Source organism: Echiichthys vipera, assembly GCF_963691815.1.
Source record: "Echiichthys vipera genome assembly, chromosome: 13".
Taxonomy (NCBI): Eukaryota; Metazoa; Chordata; class Actinopteri; order Perciformes; family Trachinidae; genus Echiichthys; species Echiichthys vipera.
In genome coordinates this window covers 19,737,380-19,764,406 of record NC_139838.1, presented here as the reverse complement: position 1 = coordinate 19,764,406, position 27,027 = coordinate 19,737,380, and the positions used below count along the sequence as shown (strand labels likewise).

The 27,027-nt window shown below is 41.9% G+C and overlaps 1 protein-coding gene across 1 annotated transcript in view; it reads right to left on the bottom strand.

Annotated features, from left to right (window-relative positions):
* Nucleotides 1–567: 567 nt before the first annotated feature.
* akap9 (A kinase (PRKA) anchor protein 9) overlaps nt 568–27,027 on the bottom strand; it is a 66,640-nt gene continuing 40,180 nt past the window's right edge. Inside the window, exons 22-55 of the mRNA XM_083925454.1 lie at nt 25,851–26,013; nt 22,971–23,065; nt 22,238–22,355; nt 21,184–21,222; nt 19,980–20,212; nt 17,691–17,810; nt 14,916–15,092; nt 14,269–14,373; nt 13,589–13,741; nt 12,883–12,969; nt 11,415–12,443; nt 11,093–11,233; nt 10,964–11,008; nt 10,740–10,880; nt 9,953–9,997; nt 8,965–9,804; nt 8,533–8,590; nt 7,835–7,956; nt 7,380–7,568; nt 7,124–7,291; nt 6,274–6,379; nt 5,945–6,140; nt 5,677–5,827; nt 5,130–5,453; nt 4,691–4,990; nt 4,352–4,563; nt 4,009–4,114; nt 3,564–3,761; nt 3,155–3,358; nt 2,801–3,033; nt 2,582–2,670; nt 2,355–2,496; nt 1,705–1,835; nt 568–1,078 (exon numbers count right to left, since the gene is read on the bottom strand). Of these exons, the coding sequence (XP_083781580.1) occupies nt 1,035–1,078; nt 1,705–1,835; nt 2,355–2,496; nt 2,582–2,670; nt 2,801–3,033; nt 3,155–3,358; nt 3,564–3,761; nt 4,009–4,114; nt 4,352–4,563; nt 4,691–4,990; nt 5,130–5,453; nt 5,677–5,827; nt 5,945–6,140; nt 6,274–6,379; nt 7,124–7,291; nt 7,380–7,568; nt 7,835–7,956; nt 8,533–8,590; nt 8,965–9,804; nt 9,953–9,997; nt 10,740–10,880; nt 10,964–11,008; nt 11,093–11,233; nt 11,415–12,443; nt 12,883–12,969; nt 13,589–13,741; nt 14,269–14,373; nt 14,916–15,092; nt 17,691–17,810; nt 19,980–20,212; nt 21,184–21,222; nt 22,238–22,355; nt 22,971–23,065; nt 25,851–26,013 (6,504 nt within the window). The 3' untranslated portion in view covers nt 568–1,034. The remainder of the gene's footprint in view (nt 1,079–1,704; nt 1,836–2,354; nt 2,497–2,581; nt 2,671–2,800; nt 3,034–3,154; nt 3,359–3,563; nt 3,762–4,008; nt 4,115–4,351; nt 4,564–4,690; nt 4,991–5,129; nt 5,454–5,676; nt 5,828–5,944; nt 6,141–6,273; nt 6,380–7,123; nt 7,292–7,379; nt 7,569–7,834; nt 7,957–8,532; nt 8,591–8,964; nt 9,805–9,952; nt 9,998–10,739; nt 10,881–10,963; nt 11,009–11,092; nt 11,234–11,414; nt 12,444–12,882; nt 12,970–13,588; nt 13,742–14,268; nt 14,374–14,915; nt 15,093–17,690; nt 17,811–19,979; nt 20,213–21,183; nt 21,223–22,237; nt 22,356–22,970; nt 23,066–25,850; nt 26,014–27,027) is intronic.

Genomic DNA, 27,027 nt, shown 5'->3' with positions numbered 1-27,027 from the left:
TTGTGCCCCCTCGCCTCCTCTCACCTCTGTCCAGAGGAGCCAGGGGGCCCGCTGGAAAGTGTCTTTTCGGCACCTGTGATGTATAAAAGATAGCTGGAATATACAAAACATGGCAGTTGTACCACAATGACGGCCACAGAGAACAGATGTCTCATTTTGTTCAATGCACGTTTGTGTCTCTTCCTCGCCTCCTCTGCTCGACTAAGACGTGAGGAGAGGAGGCGAGGAAAGGAATTGAGGATGCACAAACTGAGAAATGAAAAGAGGAATGTTTCAGTACACCGGCTGTGTTCACACTGTAAAGTGTCTTCTCATTGCAGAAATATTGTGCTTATCATGACATGTTTTGGTTGATTTAGTCCTTTTTTGGTGTTTTTTGATTCTGTCCAAGAACAAAAAAACGTAATAATTCCTTCTTTCAATAAAGAAACTTTCCAAAATCATGTCCCACACACTGTCAACACCTGTAATCTATTAAAGAACTACGCTTTGCTACAGCAATGCTCGTCACCTTCTTCGTCAACGGGAATGAAAAACACAATTCTTTCAAATATTGTAGTCCTCTTTATTTCAGTTTTTGACAAAATACCCAGAAAATTCAAAGCTCCTACGCTTTACAAAAATACGTTCTCTACAAATGTCCTCTGTAGTCCGTCTGGCCTAAACAAAACACAGTGTAGTGTAGAATATCCAGCAGCAGCCTCCTTAAACGATGAACCCAAACATTCTCTACACAACGCTCCACCCGTACGACACAAACATATAAATTAATCACAAGGTCTTAAATTAGCATCAGACAAATATACATGATTGTAGTTCATCCACAACACAGAGGCAGATTCATTTACAAACGTAGCTGTTTTTCAAGTGCTGGCGACAAGAAGCCGGAATACGACATGTCGTACACGAATAAAAAAATGTGTTTTGGTCCACATGAAGAGATACAGTCCACACCAGCAAGATAGAAAACAGCAGAGCGCTCAGCACGAGGAAAGGCAACTGAGTTTCTTCGAGCCAAAGTCACTTGACAGCGTCTACCTCCTCAAGCCGAAGTGCAACTGAGCGTATGACGAAGCACCTGAGGAGGAAATCAGAGGGAAGTCCGTTTTAAAATGACTTCATCATATGGAAGTCCATTTACAACAAAAAACAAATAATTAAAATAATAAATACTAATCAGAATAAAAACTGAAGTCATAGATGATTTGGATTTTTTTCACTTTCTTCTTATGATTTCAACTCTTTGTCTCATAATTATGACTTTTTAACTCATTATTTCTACTTTTTGTCTCAGAATTATGTATTTTTTACTCAATTTCTACTTTTTGTCTCCTAATTATTACTTTTTAACTTATAATTTCTACTTTATGTCTTATAATAATGACTTTTCATCTTATTTTTTCTCTCACTGGCAGAAATGGATTTCCATATTATGGAGTTTACAAACCACAACAACTAGAAAGAATGATAAAAGTTACATTTTATGCAAACCAGTCCCCTGCACAGTAATTTAGGAACAGAATAGTCTACACATGTGTTCTTCCCGGAGAAAAACAAAAAATAAATAATATCTAATAAAAAATGTAATAATATTTGAATAAAAACATGTTTGCTTTCTTTTTCATTCAATTGGCGGTGGCGTTGCTATTAGTAAAAACTTTATTTTTACGGTTCATTTCTTAATGAAGTGTAATAAAGGTGCACCTGATGTCACACTCCCCAGCCTCCTCTGCAGTGCCTCCAGTCTGGAGATGTAGTCAGTGAGCGCTCTGTCGGGGTCGTAGCTCTGCAGGTGGGAACAGGTGAGGGCGCCGTGGTCTCCAGACGAGTGCAACCTGCACAAACAACAGACATCAGCAGATATAAACCTTTTGGTAAGTAACCTTTTGACTAAGACTTAAAAAGACTAAAAAATAAGAAAAAATAAAAATGAATATGAACTTAATATTTAGATGTTAAGACACGTGGGCGGCTATTTTGTTATGATCATTATTTCTTTGGACTTCCATAGACCTAATAATCTAGATAGTAATAATAATAATAAACTTAATTTCAGCACTTTCAAACAAGATGAAGTCACTAAGTGCTTTACATGGTTAAAACCTTTTCAGGGCTACAAAGACATAAAATCAGACATTCACAACAATATTAATTAAAATGACAACAAAACACCCCAAAGTTAAGTTATGTTAAGAACATTAAAAACATATAAAAAATAAAATGAAGACTTTTAAAAGATCAGTTTTGATTTAAAAGATGTCGCTGATTCTGTGAGTTTCAGATCCACAGGCAGTAGTTAGGTTAACTGATAATAATAACAGTAATTATTAGCTGTAGCCCCTTTGATGTTGCACCTGTGCTGTGAGGAGGAGATGGCCGATCTGGGGGATTCCCGTCCACTTCGCCCCCTGCCCCCGGTGACTCCTCCTGCTCCACTTCCTCTGTACATCTCCACGCTGCCCGGGTGAAGATACGATGAGTCTCTCGGCTCTGTACCTGAGAGGGAGGAATAAAAAAAAGTCACTTCTAAAATATACTGTCTAACATGTAGAAGCCACACAACCTGATGTGTCCTCGTTACCTAATATCTGTCCTGCTCCGTTCTTGTTGATGCTGCAAGAGGAGTTCATCCCCGTCGCCTTGTGCCATCGCTTCACGAGGAAACGCATTCTGAGAAGAAAATGTGTACGTTATGTTTTCATGAAATCAAAGTTGTATTCTCTATAACTTCACATACATCTGTTGGGCGTAGTTTTGGATGGTCAAAATAACCCTTCGACACACAGCTCCGACTGCTTACCTGGAGAGGGCGATAGAGACTCGGACGGCAGAGCGGAAGCGCATCAGCCCCCGGCGGCGCTGGCTGAATGACTCCAGGCTGGGGAGGGACGGCCTCCCACCCATCCTGGATAGCAGCGACAGCGTGGCTTCCTCACACTCCTGGAAGCCGCCCAGCAGTAACAGCAGATACTTTTTCTGGTAGATCAGTGCTTTGCGGAAGCTTTCTGACCTCAAGTACTTCCCGTACATCCTCTGGAGGAGGAAGGAAAGCAGAAAAGTGACAAAACTGCACAGAGCGTCCGTGCTTGGATTTGCTTTACACTGACAACAAACTCCTTAAATTACAGTGGCTTATTAGCTGTTTTGGGCTGACCTTCAGTGCAGCATTGTCAGCCTCCGGTCCAGTTATCTCTCGCAGGGCGTCGGTCCTGATCTCCCCCCGGAGTCGGGCCACCTGGGTCTGGGCCAGAAGTAAAGCTTTCTCCAGGCGGATCTTTTCTCTCGTCCAAGCCTCTCGCTCCTGGGAAAGTATCAATCCTGCAGAGTCTGCCTTTGACACCCCTCTCCTGCTGCTGAGCTGCAGAACGAAATGAAACAATGGAATTTAGTCTTAGAGTCTTCTGCATGATATGACAAGACACGAAAAGCTGAAAACAGCTTTTCACATGTGAGGCGCTTCAAGCATCTTATAATCTCTAAGTTTTGGCTTTCACATCTCTGGTGCAAAATAACATTGATTTCAGTTTCCTCTCTTTCAGTGGCGTTTCCTGTCGTGCACTCACACTGTCGCCTGATCCCAGTCCAGACTGCCGGTAGCGTCGGAGCTCTTCTTCCAAGCGAAGCGTGTGGTTCCTCAGATCGTTCTTCTCTTCGGTTAGACGGCTGACGAAACCCGTCAGCTCAGCGTTCTGCCTCAGCAGACGCTCCGTCAGGGAGTTGGAGGAGCTGGAGGAGCCTCCTGCCAGCAGGGAAACACTCTGCTGGAAACACAACAAGCAGTCACAACCATGTATGGTCATCTAAGGAGCTCAACAGATTACAGAAACTTGATCTGAGCTCATCAGTGAAATGAGCATTCTTCTTTTGACCAACATTCGACCAAGAGTAGATGAATTAAACAGTTTCTCAATTATGTTTTTTTTCATCTGTATATAATCTATTAAAACTTAACTCAAGCATAAAATCCATCAAGTGAAACCATCACAAAAAAACCCAACAGTTCCTGACCTCGGGGACGGAGGGTAGACCGGGGGATTGCTGCAGCATAGTGATGACCTCATCAACATTGGACTGCACCCAGGATAACTCTTCACTGTCGACCTCTGCAGTCAGCCTGCGCACACAAGTACAAATGATAATGAGTTGATTTCCATTCGGCTATTTTAGACAAGTCCTGCATATCCTGGTGCATTCATGGATAAATGGTTACAGCTTACAGAAGTTAAACCTGCAATAACAAATGTTTTGGCCACTTGGGGGCAGCAGAACAAGCTGTAAATTTTATCTTCTTAAATGGCAAACTTGAACGGTCGTTTATATAAAAACATTGATTTCAGCGAGTTTTAATTACCTGCCAGTAGTCTTGTTTGCCATGCCCCGGATCTTGGAGGAAATGAGGTGCAGTTTGCCCAGGATCTTGTCGACTGTGCGCCACGGGCCGTGGTGTGGTCCGCTGGTGGGACCTGTTGGAGAGGCCTGCAGGTGGGGGGACGTATTTCCACTTTTCTGCTGGAACACCCAATCTTTGGTGCGGTCGGTGGGCTCGCTTTGCCACATAGCCTGCTGTTGAGAAAACAACAACGCAGCTTTAATATTTTACATGAAACTTAAAAAAAAGCACCATTAAAAAAATACTAAACAGTCAGGATTTATCAAGAGTGTGTGAAGGCCACAGTGTGTTAATACTCACACTGTGGCCTTCAGCCTGCAGAGGTCTGCTCCCCTCCCTCCCTCCTCTCTGCTCTCCTAACTGGTTCAGCCTCTCCTCAAGTCTCTCCTTCTCTTCTTCTAGACTCTTCCTCCTCTCCATCTCTCTCTCCAGCTGATCTTGGGCCCCAGACATTCGTTCTTCCAGCCTCTCCAGTTGCGCCCGAGCCTCCAGCAGCGCCTCCTGATCCCGTCTCGACCTCTGACTCCCCAAAGTCAGCTCCTCCTCTTTTCGTACCACCTCCAGCTTCTGGGCCTCCACCTGACTGAGAAGAAGCACCACCTGGAGGAGAAATAATGAGGACAAATACAGACTTAAGATGTTTTTTACAAATATTTTAGAATGAACACTGTAAACAATGCAATCAACATTTATACTTCTGGTCCCCCAGTTGGAGCAAATTCATTCGAAAACATCACACCTGTGCATGTTTGTCATCCAGCTCCCTCTGCAGTCTTTCCAGCAGACTCCCTTCCTCCCCGACCCGCTGCTCACTGGAAGCACCGCCGTCTGAGGACACGCCTGTGCGCAGCTCCCGCTCTCTGCCCAGCGCAGTGCTCATCTCCAGGGCCTTTGCTCGCTGTGTCTCCAGCTGGACTTGGAGCTCCTGGAGGCGTCTGTGGAGGCTGAGACGCTCCTGTTCGGCCTGCTGGGAGAGCTGAGAGGAGGCCTGCCGCTCCTGTTCCAGGGTCAGGGTCAGCTGGGCGACACGGCTCTTCTGCTCCTCCAGAGTGAGGGTCAGGTCCTTAGAGGAAAATGGAAATAGACTTTTAGAATGACTTATACAGTATAACATAAGAAAGGGAAAGTTGAGGTTGTAAAATATCACTAGCAGAAGGGAAAAAGTGAAAATTGTAGTGCTTTTTTTCGGGGGGGCTAAATTATATTGTTACATTCCCTGATTGGGCTTTTAAAGTCAGGCTACAAAACCTCCAACGTACAAAAGGCACCTGCCTAAAGGCTCTTACCTCCAGTTCTTCTTGTTTACTCTCCTCGTTTCTCCCAGTTCGACACTTCTCCTTCTCCGTGGCCCACTGAAGATCTCTGCTTCTCTTTCGCTCCTCTGTCAGCTGGTCGTTCAGTGCGTCCACCTCAACAGCCTTCTGTGATATCTCTGCCCTGTTGACAGAGATAATCAATCAATCAATTAAATTAATTAAATTAAACAGCAAGCTGATGCAAAGGTTAAAGTGTCTGTTCTCATGGGACACACGTCACACAAACACCATGACTAACCTGAGTGTGTCCAGCTCTTTGAGGTGTTTGTGCTGAGCCTTGAGCGTCGTCTCCAGCTCCAGTTTAGTCTGGGACAGTTCACCCTTCAGCTCCTCCACCAGCAGCCTGTCGGCCTCTGCTGCTCCATCAGCTCTTCCTACTTCCCTCTGCTCATTCACGCTACGTTCAACACCCTGTGTGACAGCAGTTTGGGCACCTGAGGGACAACAATGAGAAAACATCAATAGCAGGACGTCTTTCCACTTAAAGCATATGAACACATTGCACTAATGAGAAATCTGAAAGTGTTTGAAGAACATCTCCAGAGTTACACGTTTAAACTGGTTCACCTTGATGAAGCTGCTGTAGTTGACCACGGAGCTGATGAATCTCAGAGATAAGACTGGACCTGTCCGCAGTGTGGAGTGAACCCATGGCCTCTCTGTGCTGGGCGTCCTGGAGCAGAATCACAAATACAACGTGTATTTGGTTACAGACGGGCACAAAGACAATCAAAGAGAGGGTTGTTTCTGTCCAATAATGTGCAGATCTTTGTCTTCTGAGATTTAAATAATGTTGAATCAATCATTGAGAAGGGTTCAAAAGCAAAGACTGGACTTAATAATAAAATCAAACTACTTTTGTGTGGTGAAAATGGCTGTGTGCAGAAAATACAATTAACCGGCTTCAATAATTAATTACAATAAAAGAAAAAAATAAAACAAAAAGTTATCAGTGCTTGACTCAGAGTGAACGGAGGCCGAGTGTTTGCTGTCTTTGCCCCTAAAATAGTTTACTTACTTACGATGCAATTATCCAATTAAATTGAAATTAGTATTTTAATACTACTACTGCTTCTTTGATATTTAATGCCTTTATTATGAAGCATTTTGTTACTTTTGTTTTGAAAAGTGTCATATAAATAAACCTTTAATTAATTGCTTTTAGGGTTAATAGAAGAGGAAACTGACTGTTTTGACATCATTATTATAAATGCTTTATGGTCTGTGCTGTGTGGGTTTAAAACAATCATAAATAAATGATAAATGATCCTTTGATCCTACTGCACGAAAATGTATTTTTTTTCCAGCTACTGTGCATTTAAAATGGTCTTAACCCTCAACTACTGAACACCACATGACTAATATTAATTGGGAGTGTATTCAGTGCTACATTAGAGATTAATTTCATATTTCTGACCTGTTCAGCGAGTCTGCGCTCCAGCTGATTGAGGTGGATGATGGCATCGCTGGTGTCCAGCAGGTCCAACTGGCTGTAGAGGGCGCTCTTCAACACGCTGCGCTCCCTCATAAACACCTGCCGCACTGCATCCAGCAGCTCCCCGCGCCAGTCCACACCGCCTGGCGTCTGCAGCAAGTCAGAGACACATAGATAAAGACACAAACACACACATACAACAGTGTTGTGTGAAGACTCTTGGGCAGGTTTCCTCTACCTGTGTTTCTCTGTGTGTCTGCAACTGGGTGATGAGGCCTTTGAGGGACTCCACAGTCCCCAGTAAAGCATCTCTTTCCTTCACCCAGCCAGGAATGTTGAGCTGGCTGCCCGGCTCGCCTTCAGTGAGAGGGAGCTCTGACAGAGAGAGCACCTGCATGCCCTCTTGGTGCACCTCACGGAGCAACGTCTACATACACAAACACCACAAAGAAATGTTGCTGGAAGAAATGCTTAAACGTACAGCAACAAGTACATAATTTCTCTTAAGGTCACAGACAATATGGTCTCCTTGCACCTCACACAACTGGAACAACCAACAACTTAAACACACTGTGTCTCAAATCATTGTAATTCAGCATTTAAGACATTTTAATCACAACAATAATTAAATTGTGATCATATATTGTTGAACTCTAGGACAACACTTAAAACACTAAATAGTGAAGGTGGTACCTTGATCCGGTCAGGCAGTGGATCATCAGTCTCTCTCCTGGCGCCCTCCGGAGTCGTCCTAAACTCCTGCTGCAAGCTCGGGAAGTCAAACCCAGTCCGCTGGCTGTAGTCTGAGCTGCTGTCTGCAAGAGGACAAACATTTGCTTGAAACAAAAATGGGGAACAACAACATTCATATGTACTTAAGGGATAGATCATGCTCTTTTCAAAGTCAGTCTTAAAGCTGAACTCAGTAACTTTCTACGAAAAATAAGTAAAATTTGCTGTAATTGTCGCTATGTAGGGAATTTGACAATTAAATGAAGCAAAGCATTGGAATTATTACCAATGCTAATGCAAATGTGTGAAATGAAAACTAGCTGCCATGAAACTATTTTAAGCTTTGGGAAGAAACAGAGTGAGGCAGGAATAAGAATAGCTGAGCAGACGATCCTCTCAGGACTGTTGTTTTTGTCTGTAAATTGTTTATTGAAGCAAAACCTGAAAACATGAAGAAACTTTAATCACTGTCAATTTTTCTTTAGGTCTTATCTATGGCAAATCAATATACATTGAATATCTTTGTGTTTCGCGGTGTTGGTGGAAATATGGGGTGATTATGATACTAACAAAACAGACTTAAAACACTTAAGCACTAATGTAAACAGAGGAGTCGTCCTTTAGGGGAGATTGTGCTGCATCAATGTGTTGTTTCTTACCACTCGTGTAGCCATCTTTAAACTGTGATGCAGGACGGTCTTGTCTGGATGAAGGAGCCTAGAAAAGATTAAACATGATTCAGATCCTCATTTTACGCCTTCAAAACACTCAACTACGGAACATTTCATGCAAATGCAAACAGAGCTGAAACAATTCATAAATGTAGTTGTTTGACAGAAAATTAATAACCAACTATTTTTTATGATTGCTTAATCTTTAAGCCTTTAATCAAATGACAAAAAACTTCTTGGTTTCAGCTTCTTTAATTAGCAAAATCTGTCCAAAGTTGCAGTTAAATTGACATCCAGCATCACATGTAGTGCATCATTTCCTGTTGTAAGAAATTAGATATATTTTGATGTTTTTGTTACCAACTGTTTAAACGGTTGATTATTACATAGTGTATAATTAGTAGGTAAAGCTGCCCTCACCTCTGTGGAGCGCAGCTTGTCAACGACCGCCTTGAGGGCCTTACACTCGTCCTCCAGCTTCTGCGTTTCCCTCCGAAGGCTCTCACTCTCTGAAATGTGGCGAGCCTCCATGTCCAGGATCTCTGCGGCGTGGAGCTCCTGCATCTGTACAATCTTCTCCTGGAACTCTCCGATCACCTCTTCCACCTCATCTTTGGTCGCAGACTCGCTTTCCGGGATGAGGTCGGACATTTGGAGTGGTTCGGTCTGCGTGAACGAGTGTGCGACCGCCACATGTTGCTCCTCTGGGCTGCTGTTTAGCCGAGCGCTGTGAGATCTGTTGGAGGCCTGGCTGGAGGTGGCAGAGTTTTTCCTGGAGAGTGACGGTTTATCTTTGGCACTGCTTCCTCTACCAGCTGGCTGTTTTACTCCTTTTCTTTTAGGCTGGGTGGTGGAGGAGGACGAAGCAGAGGAGAGAGGCTGAGGAGATGGAGAGGGGGACGGAGAGGGCGAAGGAGATGGAGGGCCAGAATCAGCTGTCTTCATCAAGGCTGTTCGTACTTCCTGGAGCTCCTCTTTGAGCTTAGAAATGGAAACTTCACGGACGTGGAGTTCGTTTTGTAGTTTCTCATTGTGCTGCCTGTAGCTGTTGACCTCCTCTTTGGTGGTATCCACATTCTTTCTCATCCCCTGGAGCTCCTCTTTGAGTTTAGAAATGGAAACATCACGGACTTGGAGGTCCTCCTGAAGTTTCTCATTATGCTGCCTGCAGCTGTTGAGCTCTTCTTTGGTGGAAGCTGCATCGCTTTTGAGCTCCTGGACAAGCTCAGTAACGTTGGCTCGGTCTTCTTCAGCTTGTACCTTGAGGAGGATAGGGCAGGAGGTCAAATAATACACATACAGCCAAGTATCACAAATGAATAAAACGCCATTTAAAAGAAATGTGAATCTACTGATCATACTGTACATCATGTTTCAATGCAGAAAAATTAAAACAATTCTGACTTACTTTAAAAAGTTCTCCTTTAAGGTGAGCAATGGTCATTTCCCGCTCCTTTGAAAACACAATTGTGTGCAATTAAAATGTGTATGAATAAAAATGTACACATATTTATATGATAAGTGAACTAATATTTGACTTCAGTTAAGATGAAACAAGAGTTGACACAATTAAAGGAATGGTTCAACATTTTGGAAAACACAGTTATCCGTTTTCTGGCGGCAAAGTAGACTAGAAGACCGAAACCATTCTCATACCTGTCTGTTAAATATAAAGCTAGCCAACACGCTTAGCACAAAGTTTGGCAACAGCTAACTTGTCTCTGTCTGAAGGTAACAAAATCCAGACACCAGTAAGCTCATTTATTAACATGTTATATCCGCAAATAAAGGTGTACATTTGTCTGGTTTCCCTGTTTTCTTGCTAAGCTAGCGGGCCACTGGCTTCAGCTACACATTTATCATTCAGATACCCAGGTAGTATTTATAGAAATGCAAAGAGAGTGAACAGACATTCCCATTCAAATCAACACAGCAGATGGTCAGGAGGCCATTTTTATGTGTACTGTTTGTTGCCATTGCAAAGAATTGTGACCTTGGTAACGGTAACTTCTGCATAAACTTCCGTATAGGTGAGGTTTTACAACAAACGAGCAGTGGAGTAGTACAAGCATGGCAATTTCAAATTGAGTGTAAAACAAAAAACATTGATAGAAAAAAAGGAAAAACAACCTGTTTTGCAGTACTGAGGTTTCTACAGATGAAAATGTAAAGATTTTAAATGCTCGGCTCTGTACCTGCAGCAGTTCCTGTAGTTTCTCCAAACTCTCCCTGCAGCTGTTCAGCTCCTCTTTGGTGGATGCTGCCTCATTTTGAGCCTCCGTTAACTCCTGTTGAAGCTCTGACACCTTGATCTCTTCACGGCCTCCAGATGATACCTAATGTGACAAAGTTTCAATATTAGGCAAGAAAAGAGTTCAGAAAAAATGTAAACTGCATAGGATCAAAATGTTCTGCCTACCTTTTGAAGTTGTTGTTGTAGTCTCTCTATTGTAACAGTTTTGGCCTAGAGAGAAAAGAAAATGTTTGTCAGTCACATAAAACATTTGAAATACTCAAGATGTACGAACACTAATAGGCGGTAATATACTTGGAGCTCCTCTTGAAGTGCGCTGGAGCTCTCTTTGTAGCTGCTGAGCTGCTCTTTGGCGGCCGAGGCCTCGTCTCTGACCTCCTGCAACTCCCGAAGAAGCTCTGACACAGCAGCCGGCTGCTCATCAGCAGAGGACGTCTGATGAAGAGGAGACAAACTTATCAGAGCTGTTCGACAGGGGACAACATTACACAGCCTGAGAGTTGTTTACAATGACTGGCTGTCCATTAATAAGGGTACAGAGATAATTCAAAAACATGCTCAGTGAGAGATTTTTTTCGGCACAGAGATGTGGTATTGACTTGTTGGCAACTCTTACCCCCACAGCCGGTGATGTCCTCTTGTGTGTCCTGGTCTTCATCTGGCTGAGCAGATCCATGAGCACAGACAGCCTCCTCTCGTACTCCAGCACCTCCTCTTCAGAGCTGGAGAGCAGCTGCTTCTGGAGCTCCTGGTCTTTCTGCATCCCACTTAGTCCCACCTCGAGCTCCCGAAGCCTCTGGGTCAGATGGACCACCTTCCCTGTGGGAGCTTGTCTCGCTTGACCAATTCCACTGAAATCCATTTTGGGAATACCAAAGTCACCAAAATCGTAGACATATGGCTTCACATGGGGCTCAGCATGTCTCTGCTTGTCCTGGTGTTCCTCGGATCCCTGTGACTGCTGTTGCTGGAAGGCCTCCAGCGTGGCCTGGCTGACGAGCGCTGCAGCCAGTTTCTCCCTCAGATTCTCCTCCAGATTAGAGACCCTCTGTTGGAGACCATCTGCATAGCTTTGTGCTTGCTCCACAAGAAGGCGACAGCGGCTTAATTCAGAGTCCTTTTCACCAACTACAACCTCGAGCTCCTGGATACGGAGGTCCAGCTCTTCGACTCTGGATGTTGCGCTCTGCTCTAAAGCTTGTACTTCAGCCTGCATGACTACAAAGCCTGCAGTTTTCTCTCTGAGAGCATCTTCAAGGTCACCCTCTGAGCTCCCCAGTTTCTCTGTCTCAGCTAAAGCTTCTGAGCTCTCTTTCAAGCGCAGGTATATCTCCAACAGCTTACTGTGCTCTGTTTTGAGTGTGTTGACCTCTTTGGTGGCCATGTCCATTCTCTGCTTCATCTCATCATATTCCTCTTTACTTGGCCCACATACGGCGCTCTGTGGCTCAGCCTTGATGTCCTCATCTTCCTCTGTAGGCTGCTTCGGCTCGATATTGGCCAGCTCCTGCTGAAGTCTGTCTATGACTGCATTCAGTTGGTCGAGCTCCTCTTCGCTATTCTTCTTCAAGCGCTCTTGTTCGCTCCGCAGGCACTCCACCTGGGACTCCAGGTCTTTAATCAGCTCATCCCGCCCATCAATTTCCTAAAGAGAAACATGTAGATATTATTAATTCATGAAAGTGTCAGATTTGAGGGGTCCATAGTCATCCCGCTATTTGGATAAACCTCTGAGTCTTTGTTGTGCTTTGAGAGCTTCTTTGGGCCCAATATAATATTGTTTTTTTTAGAAGTTGTATTTGAAATTTCTGAAACTGATCAGATTTTAAAAACTCTTTAGAGACTCAGAGGTTTAGTAAAGCCACCTCATATGAGCAAATGATCACCTCACAATAGACAATGATGTTGTGGGACTACTTACCGAGACAAAACAAGCAAAAACAACCCAGCAAAAAACAAATAAATGGAGCAAACAAAAAAAAAAGCGTACACGAATGCAGAAAACACACACCGATGCACTTACACGGAGCTATGCGTATTCGAAATAGACTTTTATTCTATTTCATATACGCATCATGCGTTACCTTGTTATCAGAGGCTGTTTCCGTGTGTTGGAGCTTAGTGATCTTTTCATTAAGAAGTGCTATTTCCCTGTCCTTCTCCTCCATCACCTTTAAAAGTCAGAGATTATAACGTGATGGCTTTTAATAAACACGTCATGTGAAAGTCCACTCAGAGTCAGCCTCATGGTGGAAAGTACAATGATTAAGTGAAAAGGAAATGTGCCGGCAGTGAGTTTTACATGGCAGAATAACGGGCAAAAATAAGAGAAAATGTGCAAACTAAGATCAACAACTTAGAGCAAATTTCTTATTTTAAAAAAGAACATCTGAACTCAAGTGGTTCTGCAGTTTAAGAGCAGAAATATAAATGTTATATGGACATAATTGTGGTAAATGCATTGCATAAAAAAATGTCCTGATTACAACTAAAAGGAACAGTTTTCGGTTGTGTGAATACGCCAGACCTTGTGTTGTTACAGTGCAGTGCAGCTTGTCTGACAATGTCACACATATTACATCAGTCAACATTTTTAAAGTCATCAACAACCAATTATCTTTTGCTCTTCAGTTTGGGAGTAGAAAGCACAGGTTAATTATATAATGACTGAAAGTGAAAACATTTTTTAGCACAATATGTGGCCAACGTCTGTCTGATAACCCACAGTTTTTGAGAAGCCAGGCTGCAGTTCACACACACAAAACCAGATTCAGCAGGACGGCTCTTTACCTGGAGCATGCTATCCCTTGTTTCTAGGTACTGCTGCTGGCTGCTGATCTCCTTCCTCTGGATCTCCAGCTGCATGTTAAGCTGCTGCACCTCCTCACTCTTGTTCTCCAGCTCCTCTCTGAACTGCTCCAGCTGCTCTTCCAGGTTACAGATCTGAGGCGACAGGTAAACATGACACGCACTTCAGAGGAGACACAACAAGATGACTGAAAATCTAACAACTGGAATTTTCTATGCTCTTCTTGATAGCTACTAGTCTCGCATAGCCAGACCTATCTCTACAACACTGATGGTCTGGCAACACTGCTTATCATACTGGGATAGAGGGAAGAAACACTCTGACTTGTTTGTATTTCTTTAAGCTCGATAGCGGAGATAGCAGAAGGGGAGGATAATGCCTGACATGTGGCATCATCCCAGCACTGTACATCCTGTTTGCCAGACTAGTTAGCTACTAATTTTCTACGGTTTCTGTAATTGAACCAAAAAATGTAAGAGTATTTATACACACATACCATGTAGTTGCTACACTATTAAAAAATAACACGCCTACACACCAAGTCCAAACCACAAATGTCTTCAAATAGATATTTCATTCTCAGTAAGATCTTCGTCAGATTGAAATATTATAAATTTGTGCTTTGAAAACCTAAGATTGAGCAAATTGAGAGGCACACTACCTCTTTCTCTTTCCGCTCCAAAGCTTCTCTCTCCGTTTGTAACTGAGCCTCCAGTGTGGAGTGTTTTGCCTCTGTGATAGATGCATGCTGCTTCTTTTGTTCAACCTGCAACACACACACACACACACACACACACACACACACAAAAGAAATTATTTAGCACAGCAGTTATTTGCAAAATGCGCAGAAAGACGTGAAGGAACAAACACAGATTTTCAAGGATGTAAACTATAAATGCATGTTGTCCATATTGTATCCTTTATTGTGCAACTGGAACCCGGCACAGCAGATGTACACAGAAATATATAAAAGAGTGCACTTTTTGTTCACTCACAACAGCCCTCCACAAACACTGGGGGGCAATCTTGACAGTTAGTAGCCATAGCTCATCATCAACACCAACAAACTGCCGGGCGGCTGAGGTAGATCCACCCACACATTGTTCTCCCACTCTGTGTCCCAACCCTCCTCCCGTTCCTCCTCTAGCTGTCACCTCATCTATGTCCTCCCTCTCACACACACACACACAAACACACACACACACGCACGCACGCACACACACACCCTCCATGCTCCACAGCTATTGTTCAGACTGCTTTTTCTCTTCTGCACATCCTTCATATCCCTCTTCCCCTCCCCTTCCTAACCTTCTCCAGGGACTCAGCGCTGGCCAGAAGGGCCTGCTCCAGCTCGCGGATGCGGCTCTCCAGCTTGTCAATCTCTTCGTCGCGCTCTCCCAAATCACGACGCAGTTGCTCTGAGCTGAGCAGCAGCTCACTGCACCAATCCGCCTTCTCCTTCAGCTGGGAGGTCAGCTGTTCCACCTGGTAGTGAGAGTGAGGGAGATACGACGGGAGCAGGAGAGAGAGAGAGAGAGAGAGAGAGAGAGAGAGAGAGAGAGAGAGAGAGAGAGAGAGAGAGAGAGAGAGAGAGAGAGAGAGAGAGAGAGAGAGAGAGAGAGAGAGAGAGAGAGAGAGAGAGAGAGAGAGAGAGAGAGAGAGAGAGAGAGAGAGAGAGAGAGAGAGAGAGAGAGAGAGAGAGAGAGAGAGAGAGAGAGAGAGAGAGAGAGAGAGAGAGATCGTTTAATGAGAATCGCTATCAGACACCACTCGCTACAGCATAGCTGGTACATATACAGCTAGCTGGGAGGTCAGCTGATCCACCTGAAAAAGGAGGGGGCCGAGAGTGAAAAGAGGTGCAGGGACAGAGGGGGACAGAGAGATTTCATTCAGGGTGACACAAACCACAGAGCAGTACATTAACCAGGAGGGCCGCTGGCAGGTAACTGATCCATCTGTGAGACGGGAAAACGTCAGCAGATCAATGAAGGGGAGGACGAAGGGTCCACAGGAGGAAGGTTTGTTCAGGACGATCTCAAAACTGGGAAATAAATCTATATCTAGATAGTAAACTCTTCCCTCTGCTTGATTAAACAATAAAATCATGTTGCTACATAAAAGATTGACTGACTGACTTGTTTCCTGTTGTTTTAAAAATGCCCTTTTAAGGATGTTTTAAGGATGTAGTAATTAAGGCAGAGGAAATACAACCCCTCATCGACCGTCCTTTATTAAATATTAATGTGACTAGAGTAGGATGAGAGCACTTCAGCACTGAATGGTCTATTAATTTTTTATATTAAACTGTATTTCATTTGTGGATAGAATTCAACTCTAGTACATTTTCCTGCTTTACATGAGATGCTTATTTGTTGTTTATATCCAAATCATTGATAATGTGGCAAAATAAACGGTACGTTTTATAAACTACAGTTTTCTAAAATTTACAAATTTATACTTGTGTAAGAATGTATTTTGCATGGCCTCAGAAAAAAATGAAAAGCCCTTCAAAAGATGCAAAAAGTGAGTTTGGTTAAACTGTATGGAAAGACATCCCTCATTAGAGAAGACATCATGATGTTTCAGACTTTGTTTGCTGTTAAGAGTTTTACACCGGGGGGCTGGAGGGAGAGACAAGACAAAGGAGCAGGGTGAGAGAGGACAATATGTTGAAGTCGCTTCCAAACGAAGACAAATAGCAGAGAGCGATCAAACTGGAGACAGGAAGAGGATGAGCGAGATGGACAGGCGGTTAATTACTACAGGGCTGGGCGGGATTACTAAAATGCACTAAATGCTCGCTGGGGGAGACTGGATTCTACGTGTAGCTAGAAGCAATACCTTAAAGGTTACTCCATCCACCTGCAATAGCCACGGGAGAGAGAAGGCATAAAGGATCAGAGGATGGAGAGTCCAAGGGCAAGAGGGGGAAGAAAAAGCACTTAGTGATAAAAATGTGGCAGGAATGTGTGGAAATTATAAAATTAGTAGAGGTTATCTTTGGGATATAAGCCTGTGAGCTTAAAGCAGGAGTGGAACTGATGTATGCATTAATGACATAAACACGAGTACACCACAGAACTCAGTACACCACACGAGCTGCCATCACAAGTTACATAATCAATGTTTTTATCATACTTATAACAAGCTCATAACAAGCAGCAGGGGTAAAATAGAGGATATATTTGTTACAAAGACAATAAAGAGAGTTCAGGCAGCATTGTGAAACCACTTAGCATTAAACTCATCTTCCCCTGATGTAACATAGTTTGACAAGTTTTTCCAACAACCCAGTGCAGCTAATCGTCAAAAGGCAAATTAGTTTAAATGAACTGTTTGTCTTCATTGGTGTCTTCACAGTTATGTCATGATGCTTTAGAGGCAAATTAATTTTTCCAGTGCAAGGATGCTTTGGATTGGTTTAAGGACATAATTAGCGTTTAAATTGTGCTGCAATATGACGATAACAGTGTTGATCAAAATGACATTCGTCTTTGCCCGGAGTGAACTGGAGGCTAAATTGTGAGTAGATGAAAAATGACAGTCAATGATGAAATCCTTGAGAGGCCAAAGAGTCATAACAGCAAAGCAAATAAACAATATTAGGGTTTAAACAGCGGCCACTGCCGTTTGATGAATGAGACTGATGCGGAAACAGAAATCCTGCTCTTTGGTGTCGACTATAAGGACTTACAAAGGCAGGTTCAGACTTTTCTTGTTCTAATACTGTCTCCTCAATATTTCCCGTGTATAATGACAATAAATTGGGAAAAACGTGATGATCAAGTAATAAAGATCACCTTCTGTCAGACATGTCATGTAGCTGTAACGTATGCAATTAATCCCCTCCTACTCTATTAAGTTACACCACTTACAACAAGGTCACAAGGACGGAAATTAATCTCACGCTTTCGTCTGTGCCTCTTTTTTGAGGCTGCACAGGTAATTTTACCAGCTCTATTGTTCTGCTGTGTGTCTCTCAGCTCAGGGTCCATATCCACAACAACAGTGTTACGTTCAGAAGACAAGCATCTGTATCAATTGCCTGGTTCTCTGGCAGAGAACGGAGCTTTCTCTTGTTACCTCTCGGTTTCTTTGCTCAGAGCCGGCCGGAAGCTTCTGGGGGTTCCTCAGCTGTTGTTCCAGTTTCTGGATCTCCTGCTGGAAGAAATCTCTCTCGTGCTCTCGGTCCACGGCTTGTTCCTGGACACCAGAAGAATATGAAAAGATATTAAATTAGATCTTCGCAGTGGTTGAATGTAACCAAGTCAATTCACTCAGGTACTGTACCTCAGTACAAATCTCAGGTATTTGAACTTTACTTCAGTATTTCTCTTTTATGTGACTTTGTAGTGCAAATACGGCAATTTCTAATGCATTGCAAGTTATCTGAAAGCTTTTTCATACACTTCCTGTCCAGTGAAAACATAAATAAATAAAAAATAAATTTGAATGTTTCTTTTATTGTTCCTGTTTGTATTGAGCACTTCTAAAACTTCTTAAGTCAAATAAAGTCTTTGAAAAGCCGGCTGGAAATTGCATCGTCAAAATGTTGACACATGTCTGTTTTTCTGAAAAGTTGACTTTTTAGAGATATAACGCTCTCACGGGACAGCGCCGCTACAAGCACATGATGATCTTATAGAATATGATGCATTGCTGTAGATTACACTGCCCAACAGTATATAATAGAGTTAAAAGGAGCACAACCTTAAACATCTACAGCGGCAACCTGCAACATACTTATAAATGCACAGGTAATATTAATACAGAAAAATAACATATTACAGTAAAACACTGATGGACAGTGAGTTTTTTTACTGTGAGTACATTTCGTTGAAAACACTACATACTTTTACTCAAGTTAGGTTTTAAATGCAGGACTTTTACTTGTAGTTGAGCCTTTCAGTGTGATATTCATACTTTTACTTCAGTAAAGGATCTGAATACTTGGCTGGATCTTTAATACAGGGCCCCCTTATTTGCAAAGACAAATTCACCTGATGAGAAACAGGTTTCCTTGTCAAAAAACTGGTAATTTTTTATTATCATCATAAACTGTGAGAACAAGTGTCTATGTGCCTTATTTTCCTATTTACAGTTTGTCATCTAGTCAGTGTCTTACTACACAAGTCTGAAGTGAAGGAGGTAGTTTGAGGGGACCATTTGATCGGTTTAACTGTTGTTGTCACATTTTCTGCAGAAACAGCAGTAGGTTAAGCTGAGAGGTCGCAAAGTTTCAGAGAGTATACTTTTGGGGCTCCGTCTGATGAGGTAAGCCCTGATGAATGGTGCGGTTGTTGTCTTGGTTTACTTCAGTAATAAAAGTTCAGACGAAGATCACATAAAAGTAAATACACGGATGCACAGCAGCATCTCAAATGTTTACATGATCTCATTAACTCAATTATGGAATTTTTCATGCCTAGGTTATTATCACAAACTAAACAGACACACTTGTTGCACTATTGGCTTTGGTCGAAACAGAAAGACATTTTTACTGCATACTACTGAACATATGCCTGTATATGTCAATGATCATCACGTTTACAAATGTTCTCATTCAATATGTGTGTGTAACCGACATAAACAGGACAATAGAAGGAATCTTCATTCAAACCACATCGGGACAATTACGTGCCAGCTTCTGGCCAAGTGGCCCAGTTATGATGATGGGAACAAACTCATTAAACACTGAGCCAAATATCCCCCGAAAATCATGTGATGTAGCTTTTAGAGGTTGACTAGCCCGTGCCTAAAGCTGTAATTAAATTTTTTAACAATTATCTCTGCCCTAATTTAATAACAGCGAGCCTTTATTGACCAACATTCAAATTATCCTCAATAATCGATTTGTATGGTTACATTTGCAAAACTACTAACTCGTCTCTACCTAAAGATAAAGGTGTTTAAAAATGATTAAAAGGGTTTTCTTAATTATTATATATACCTAACGAGAAACACATTGTAATGAGCTTTAAAGTAGTTGTTGCAAGCCATAATAATGGATAATAAGCTGCTTGTAGATTAGGAGAAAAAATGCAAAAGAAGTGACGACCTAGGCTTAATTTGTTTTGTTTTGTTTGTAAAATATTGAAAATGTAAATGAGAAGAAAATATTTACATTTTTAAGAGCTTGAAGGCCCAGTCATGGTAAAAACCCTACACAGTAATATAAGATGAAACTGCCAGAACCTTAAAATAAAGAGTGATATGTAGCCCTGGCCGTTTCTCATGAGGGCTGTTATAAGAATTTCATTCATGAAAAATGCCCAAAAAGGAAAAAAAGATACAATACTTCTGTCACTGACATGAGCGTACACGTCATTTTGAATATTGAGTAAAAGCTACATGATACTTGTGGTCACTCACATCGAGGAACCTCCTGTTCTTCTCGAGCTGCTTCTCCAGAGCTTGAACCTGCTGACGGAGGTCTCCGCTCTCTGTGCTCTGAGTTTGCTCCAGCTCGATCACCCTGTTGACCTGCTCCTCCAGCTCCGCCTCCAGCAGCTTCACCTGCTTCAGCAGGTCGGTGTTCTCCTTCTCCGCCTGACGCTGGACCTCCACCTTCTCTTTCATCAGCTTTTCCGTCTCCTCCAGGAGGTCTACAGAATACAGTGGAGGAGGAGAGGAGAGGTTAGGCATCGCTGCCTGTCGACTGAAGGTGGTTAACTTCCGTTAATGATTCATTCAGGTTTAATTTGGTGACAAACAGGATGTTGAGATGGAGCTACTGAAGAGTCTGAAGTCTGTGAGCCACGTGATTCAATTTGACTGCATTTTGCCATGTTGTTAAAAACAATTAATCAACCTCATTCTCTGAAATGTTGCAATTTCATACGTTGAGGTCACTTTTACAGCTTCATCTGAATACAATGCTAACTTCAGACTCTTCTAACATCTCAGTCAACTCATTTTCCGACATAACGCCCCATTACCGAACATGATTTGCCCTCATGAGGCATCTCTGCCCTTCTGCTGCCACCAGTGAACAACCCACACCGATCACCCAGGATCAAACCCCGCAGGAATAGTGCAAAAGTAACAAGGTGAGAGAGTGCAAATGACAGAACAAACAGGTGGACAGCCCAGACATTGAGATATATCCATGCCCAATAAGCATTTACAGGCAGGGGAGAGGGACTTCCTGAACAGCCAATCATCTCACTCACTCAGAGAAATGCTTTAAGCATTAACTATCTTTACATCTACAGATGTAAAAAATACATTATAAAGATGCCTCAACTCAGAGAGTAGATGACTGACAGTTAGGAAATAATGACTACATATAAGTGTCTGAAGATTACTTTCATTTCATCATGCTAAAATGAGTGCTCACATCGACTCAAAGACATTAAAAAGGACGAACCGGGACAAAAATCAATCAAAATGAAAAGCTGAAGCAAAGGTTAGTGATTGAACTGAGTGAGTTTGTGAGCTGATAGCAAGCAAGCTCCAAGCTGTGTTGGTGAGTTTCTGGATTAGAGTTAAAGAAATGTGCTTCCACTCAGCTACAGTAGACGAGAATAGAGAACATATAGTAGATATGACTGAGCCATGATCAAAGTGGACACACCTGCTTCAGGTGCTGCAACCATTGCAGCTTCAACTAGGCCTACAGGAGAATAAGAAAGCACAGGAATGTAACATGCTCTTGTTTTTGTCATGAACAGCAGAATCCTTAGATAGAGAACAGAAAAGGGTGAAGATAGGACGGCAGTGCTTTCCTGTATATCACAGAAGTAGCTAACAGCTAGAAAGGATGCTGTGAAAAGAACGGACGTTTCTGAAATAGCCCTTCTGGTTTTCCACCCTTTAGAAACAGAATACTCACCATTTTATCAGAACATGTACTCATGGGATACCTTTTTGATAATACAGGAGTTATAATGCAAAATTAGCAGATTCAATTATCACACTTGAGGTTTCCGGAGCACGACTCAGCAAATACCTATAAATGTATCACTTGTGGCACAAATATCAAAGTGTGTAAGAAATGTAGATAAGAAAAAACATTTTAAAAATAAATTATTGACTTTTTGACCCTTGGTTGGAATTCCTGTCAGTGACAATGCAGCCAAATTGTGGCTCATGAATTGTTGTTATTATTCTCATTAGGCCCTAGCGACACAGGAACTAGACAAGTCATTAATATGAGGTCTGTGCACCTTTAAGTCAGAGCTGGAGGCACATCAGTAGAGATGCATTTCTGGTCATTTAATACAGCTAATATACATTAGAAAGAGGAGCTAAAAACAATGATAAGACCCGCTGTATGACACGCAGCCGACACTGACTTTGGGTTAATGTTTCACATCAAATCAAGCTGCCTTGTGTAATTCAAAGAATAATTTATAATATATAGTTTTAATTCAGGTGAGTAACTTTAACCACACCACACAAACTGTCACTTTAACCTTGAGCCTTGATTAAAGATTAAAGTGAAATTCTGTATTTTTGTTTCCTCATCTATTATATTTGGTACACTAGGATGTCTACAATGCAACAATGTTCACAAAATGTTGAATTAATTAATTTCCTAATAGGTTCCTTTCAACTGTAAATATAATAACTTCCTGTGAGTGGATCAGTATATATTTCTTTCGTTAAGGGAATTCTGGGATACGTACGAAGCTCACGGGGCCCGGCATGCTCTCTCATGGCGTCTTGTTGCCGTGACAGCAGCTCCCGCTCCTCCTGCATCTGCAGCCTCTCCTGCTCCAATTCGTGCAGCCGGCTTCCTGTCACCTGCACCGAGAAGCGACATTCAGTTACACACTGGCAGAAAACTTTAATATATATGTTTTCAATTAAAATCTAAGTTACATATTTCCCTTATTGTATACATTGCTACACGGATAATGCTTGTTAGTTTTTGGCCTTTTGACAGGACCAGACTTATCCTTTAAGCAATGTAGCTTGAATATATAAAGGACTATGACACCAAAGAGAATCAAAACTACCAAATATCCTAATCTCTTTTTATATGATTGCATGATATGAGGAAAACCTTTCATTTCATTTTCATTGAAAATATATTAAAATGATCAGGGTGTGATTTATGCATGTGACATCTCTGCAGCACCACAATATTTCAGAATGGTATTTTGACACATATTGCTTTAATCCATATTGCGATTTCGATAAAGTTGCGGTCAATTGTGCAGCCCTCTTTTATATGTACACACATAACGCTTCTTCTGGCAGATATTTTAACCAATTTCAATTACTGTGTCATTACTGTTCTGTGCCAGAGGGAAAAATAAAAAAAAACATCTATCTTTAAACGCTGTAAACGTCATGTTCAATCTCACACAAGAGAAGGTAATTATTTTCCTCCTCTCTGCAGCTGGAATGCCTCACCTGCAGCTCTTGCTCGAGGCTCAGCTGGAGCTCTTCCTTCTGACGCAACTGCTCCTCCAACACAGTCCGTTCACCGGTGTAACCATCAATCACACCTGGGTGTGGACAAAGCAGGAGGAGGACTGTTATAAAGGGCGCCCAAATAGAAATTCAGAATATCCCTTTCATGAAGTTACTGCATATTTTCTACCATCCCATTCTTAGAAACACTTAACAGAAGAATTAGGAGGAATGACTTTGAGCCTTGAGTCTAGCTTCAGTCACACGCACACGCACACACACACACACAGGGCAGCCATCCAGGTGATCGAGCCCTTAACACCAGGATACAAAATCCAAGGTTACCAACAACACAACAGCAAACAAAAACATACATACAGTACCCGCAGAGGCACACAAACTAAACTTGCATTCACATGCAGAGATGAACACAAGTGAGCATGTCTGACCCATTTTGCTTGACACGAAGTACAAGACTGAGCTATAAACACAATGAAATGCAATCACTACAGTACTGCTGTCACAGGTCAGCAAGCATTCAGCACCGGGATGGTATTCAGCTCATACTGACAGGAAATGGGGTTACGTGCACACACACGAAGAGGCTAATGAGATACCATTTATTTATTTACTGCAACTCTGGCGCAAAATGAGACCACAATCTAAATATTTTCTGATCTGTGTTTGTAGCTCATGTGGACTCAATTAGCGGTGTGTGTATTCAAAAACTGAGAGAGAGGCAGAAGGTAAATGTAGCCTGTGTCATCAGGAGATAACTATTATTCCAGACATCTAAGCAGGAACCAACGCTGTGTGTAAAGTTTGCCTAAGGAGGGATACCTCCATGATACACAGCTATCATATTGACATAAACATTGTCCACTAACTACACAAAGTTCTCCTGTGAATCTATAACCACATTTACTCCGCAACACAATCCACATCTTCATATTGTCCAAGTTAGCCTTTTTCCTGTGTCGAAACACAACAAAGAAAGACTTTTCATCCTTTTCACTATCATATAATACTCTCGTCAATCCGTGAAGAGGATCTTTTGTCCAGGTTGAACCTGTCTCTTTGGTACAAAACCAGTTTGAAAAGGCTGCACCCTCAGCTTTTACCTGTGTGGCTCATACACACAAAAGGAAAGAGGAGAATCATTTCATTGGCATTTGCACAAATACATGTCCATGAGACACAAGCTGAGCAGAGCACTCCCTAAAAGTTAATGAAGACGCATGCCACGTGACCAGCACCAGCTGTTCTTTTACATGAAAAGACAGGTTGATAGTTTAGAGTGTAGCATGTCTTCTCTATTAGAGCTGCAACGATTAGTCAATTCCTTAATAAGTCAGTCGACAGAAAATTATTACTTAAGGCAACTATTTGAGAATTAACAGATGATTTTATTTTTTTAAATGTTAAATATTCTCTAGTTTCAGCTTCTAAAATGTGAAGAATTGCTGCTTTTCTTTGGCAAATAAAACAATATTATAATAATTGTTAGTTGACATGAGAACTGCAAAGATACATCAGTTAATTGTCGACTATTTTGATAATCGATTAATCAGTTTGAGTACTTTTTTAAAACTTTTTTAAATGTGAGTATTTACTGGTTTCTTTCCTTCTCTGACAGTAAACTACTTATCTTTGAATTGTGAACAAAACAAGAAATTTGAGGACGTCCTCTTGGACTAAATTTCCTTGCGGGAGTCATACCAAAGGATCAATAAAGAGAAGTCTAAGTCTAAGTCTTTGGACCAAACAACTAAACCATTAATAAACAAAAGATAAATAATTGTTAGTTGCAGACGTATGCTCTATAATGTCCTTCCTTTCTACAGCCTGTCACATGGTCTCTCTCATTGCTAGTCTATCCTGTAGAACTTTTTTACGACAGCAAATATTTGCTATTCTTCAGCACCTCTACAGGATTATAGAAAGCAAACACCATAACAGGACACCACCAAAGATCATGTAAGATTAGAAAAAGATATACACTCACCATTGTTCAGTGTGTACACAAAGTCAGAAATAAATGAATGGCTCTTCCACTGTACATTTGCCAAAGTGTGTGAGAGACATAAAGTCAGCCCAGTTGACTGTGACTGTGTGTGTGTGACTGTGTGTGTGTGTGTGTGTGTGTGTGTGTGTGTGTGTGTGTGTGTGTGTGTGTGTGTGTGTGTGTGTGTGTGTGTGTGTGTGTGTGTGTGTGTGTGTGTGTGTGTGTGTGTGTGTGAGAGAGAGAGAGTGGATGTGGTTGTAACAGTTGACCCTCGCGGACCATCTGTCTCTGACATGGATGAGACATCGAGTTCCTCCAATAAAGTCTGTCACGTCACTTAAACTGTTAACAAAAACTGGCCACTGACTTCCTAGTGAATCAAGCTGAAAGATGTTACTTTATTTTTCATCTCCTGACAAAAACCCTCATAATCTAGCTGTCAAGAGATATGCTGACCAAAGGAAATTACCATTTGTCAATTTTTCACCACAGATGGTCTCGCGCTCCTTTACGCTCCCTTTCAAACAGCTGATCCCATCACCCCCTGTAACACCCCCCTCCCCCCAAACAGATGCACGCATGCCTTTTCACTTCAGTTTCTCCCTACGCTCTCCATTCTCTGTAATCACTCTGACATACAAATACACATGGTCACATCATCAATTAGAGTCCACAGAGAAACAGCTATAACTGCTTTGACGAAGATGGCTTTCAGAAGCTGCAAACTGGCAGTTCTTCGCAGACTTCCTAGTCCACATGACAAACATTTAAATAAAACCAAGGTACACGCCAGAGATATGCATTCATTTATTACATGCTGATCCTAATAATTCTTACAGATATCCAGAATAACTTCTTTTTCCAGAGAAACTCACCCTCAGCGCGGTGAAGTTCCAGAGCCAGCTGCTCGCGTGCCCGACCCTCCTCAGACAACCTCTCCTGCAGCTCCTCCTGTTTCTGCAGTAGCTCGCTGATCTCCTCATTGTGGCGGAAGGACTCCCGCATCAGCTCAGTCTGGGTCATCCGAGCATGTTCGAGCTGAGAGGGGAAGAGAAAAGAGACGGTGTCCCACAAGAACATGAGTTAGGATGGGAAGACTTGCATTAAATAAGTTTAAGATGAACAAACATTGAAAAGAAATAAGGGGCACTCCGTCGATTTTACACGTGAATATCAGTTTACTTGTCACAAGGAGAACTACTCAGCCGTTGAAAAGAGCTGTATAATGTCTCTGGTGGCTGATGATGAATCATGGTCATCTCTTTTTTTAACAGAAAGCCAGGAGGGGAGAATCTAATTAAAGATGCTATGAAGCTACAGGATGGGAAGTGTAGGGTTGAGATTTTTTTCATTCACCCACTTCTAATCACTTTATATTGACTGATTGTATTATTGCACTACATGTTTCTGTTGTTTAATGATACAGAGCAAGTTTAAATCAAATCTAACAAAATCAGTTATTGAAGTTCTTGTTTTCTACGTATAAAAAGTTTAGTCTCATGTAATGCATAACAGTGGACCACGGTTCATGACTCGCAATGTTCATTTGACTATTTTAAAAATGACTTTTACACGTTACACATCACTTACATGCATTTATCATAACACGATGTGTATTGAACCCACATATATCCATCTATCCTTTCTAATATCAAAATATTGATTTCAACCATATCTTCCAGTCATTTAGTGAAACAGATTGTGTCTACTGAATATGAGATACACTGTAGTTCAATACCAGTATGAGCAAACTGCTGAATCGAGTTGAGCAAGATGTTTCTAACTCATTAGAAAAGCATGTTGTTATCACCTTTGAGAATACTCTCTTTATGCATAATGTGCAGACAGGATTCTTCACATGTGCACAAAGAGGCAACTTGTACAAAAGTCAAGGTGATGTGCAGATGTTACGTTAACACACTGACATAATGTGATCACATTTGTTTAATGACCTTCAGGTCAGGTGACAGAAAGCATCTTTTCCGTGAAATCATCATAATGCGATAACCCGTCAGCACGCTCGCATTCATCCCAGTTGCTTTCCATAGATTA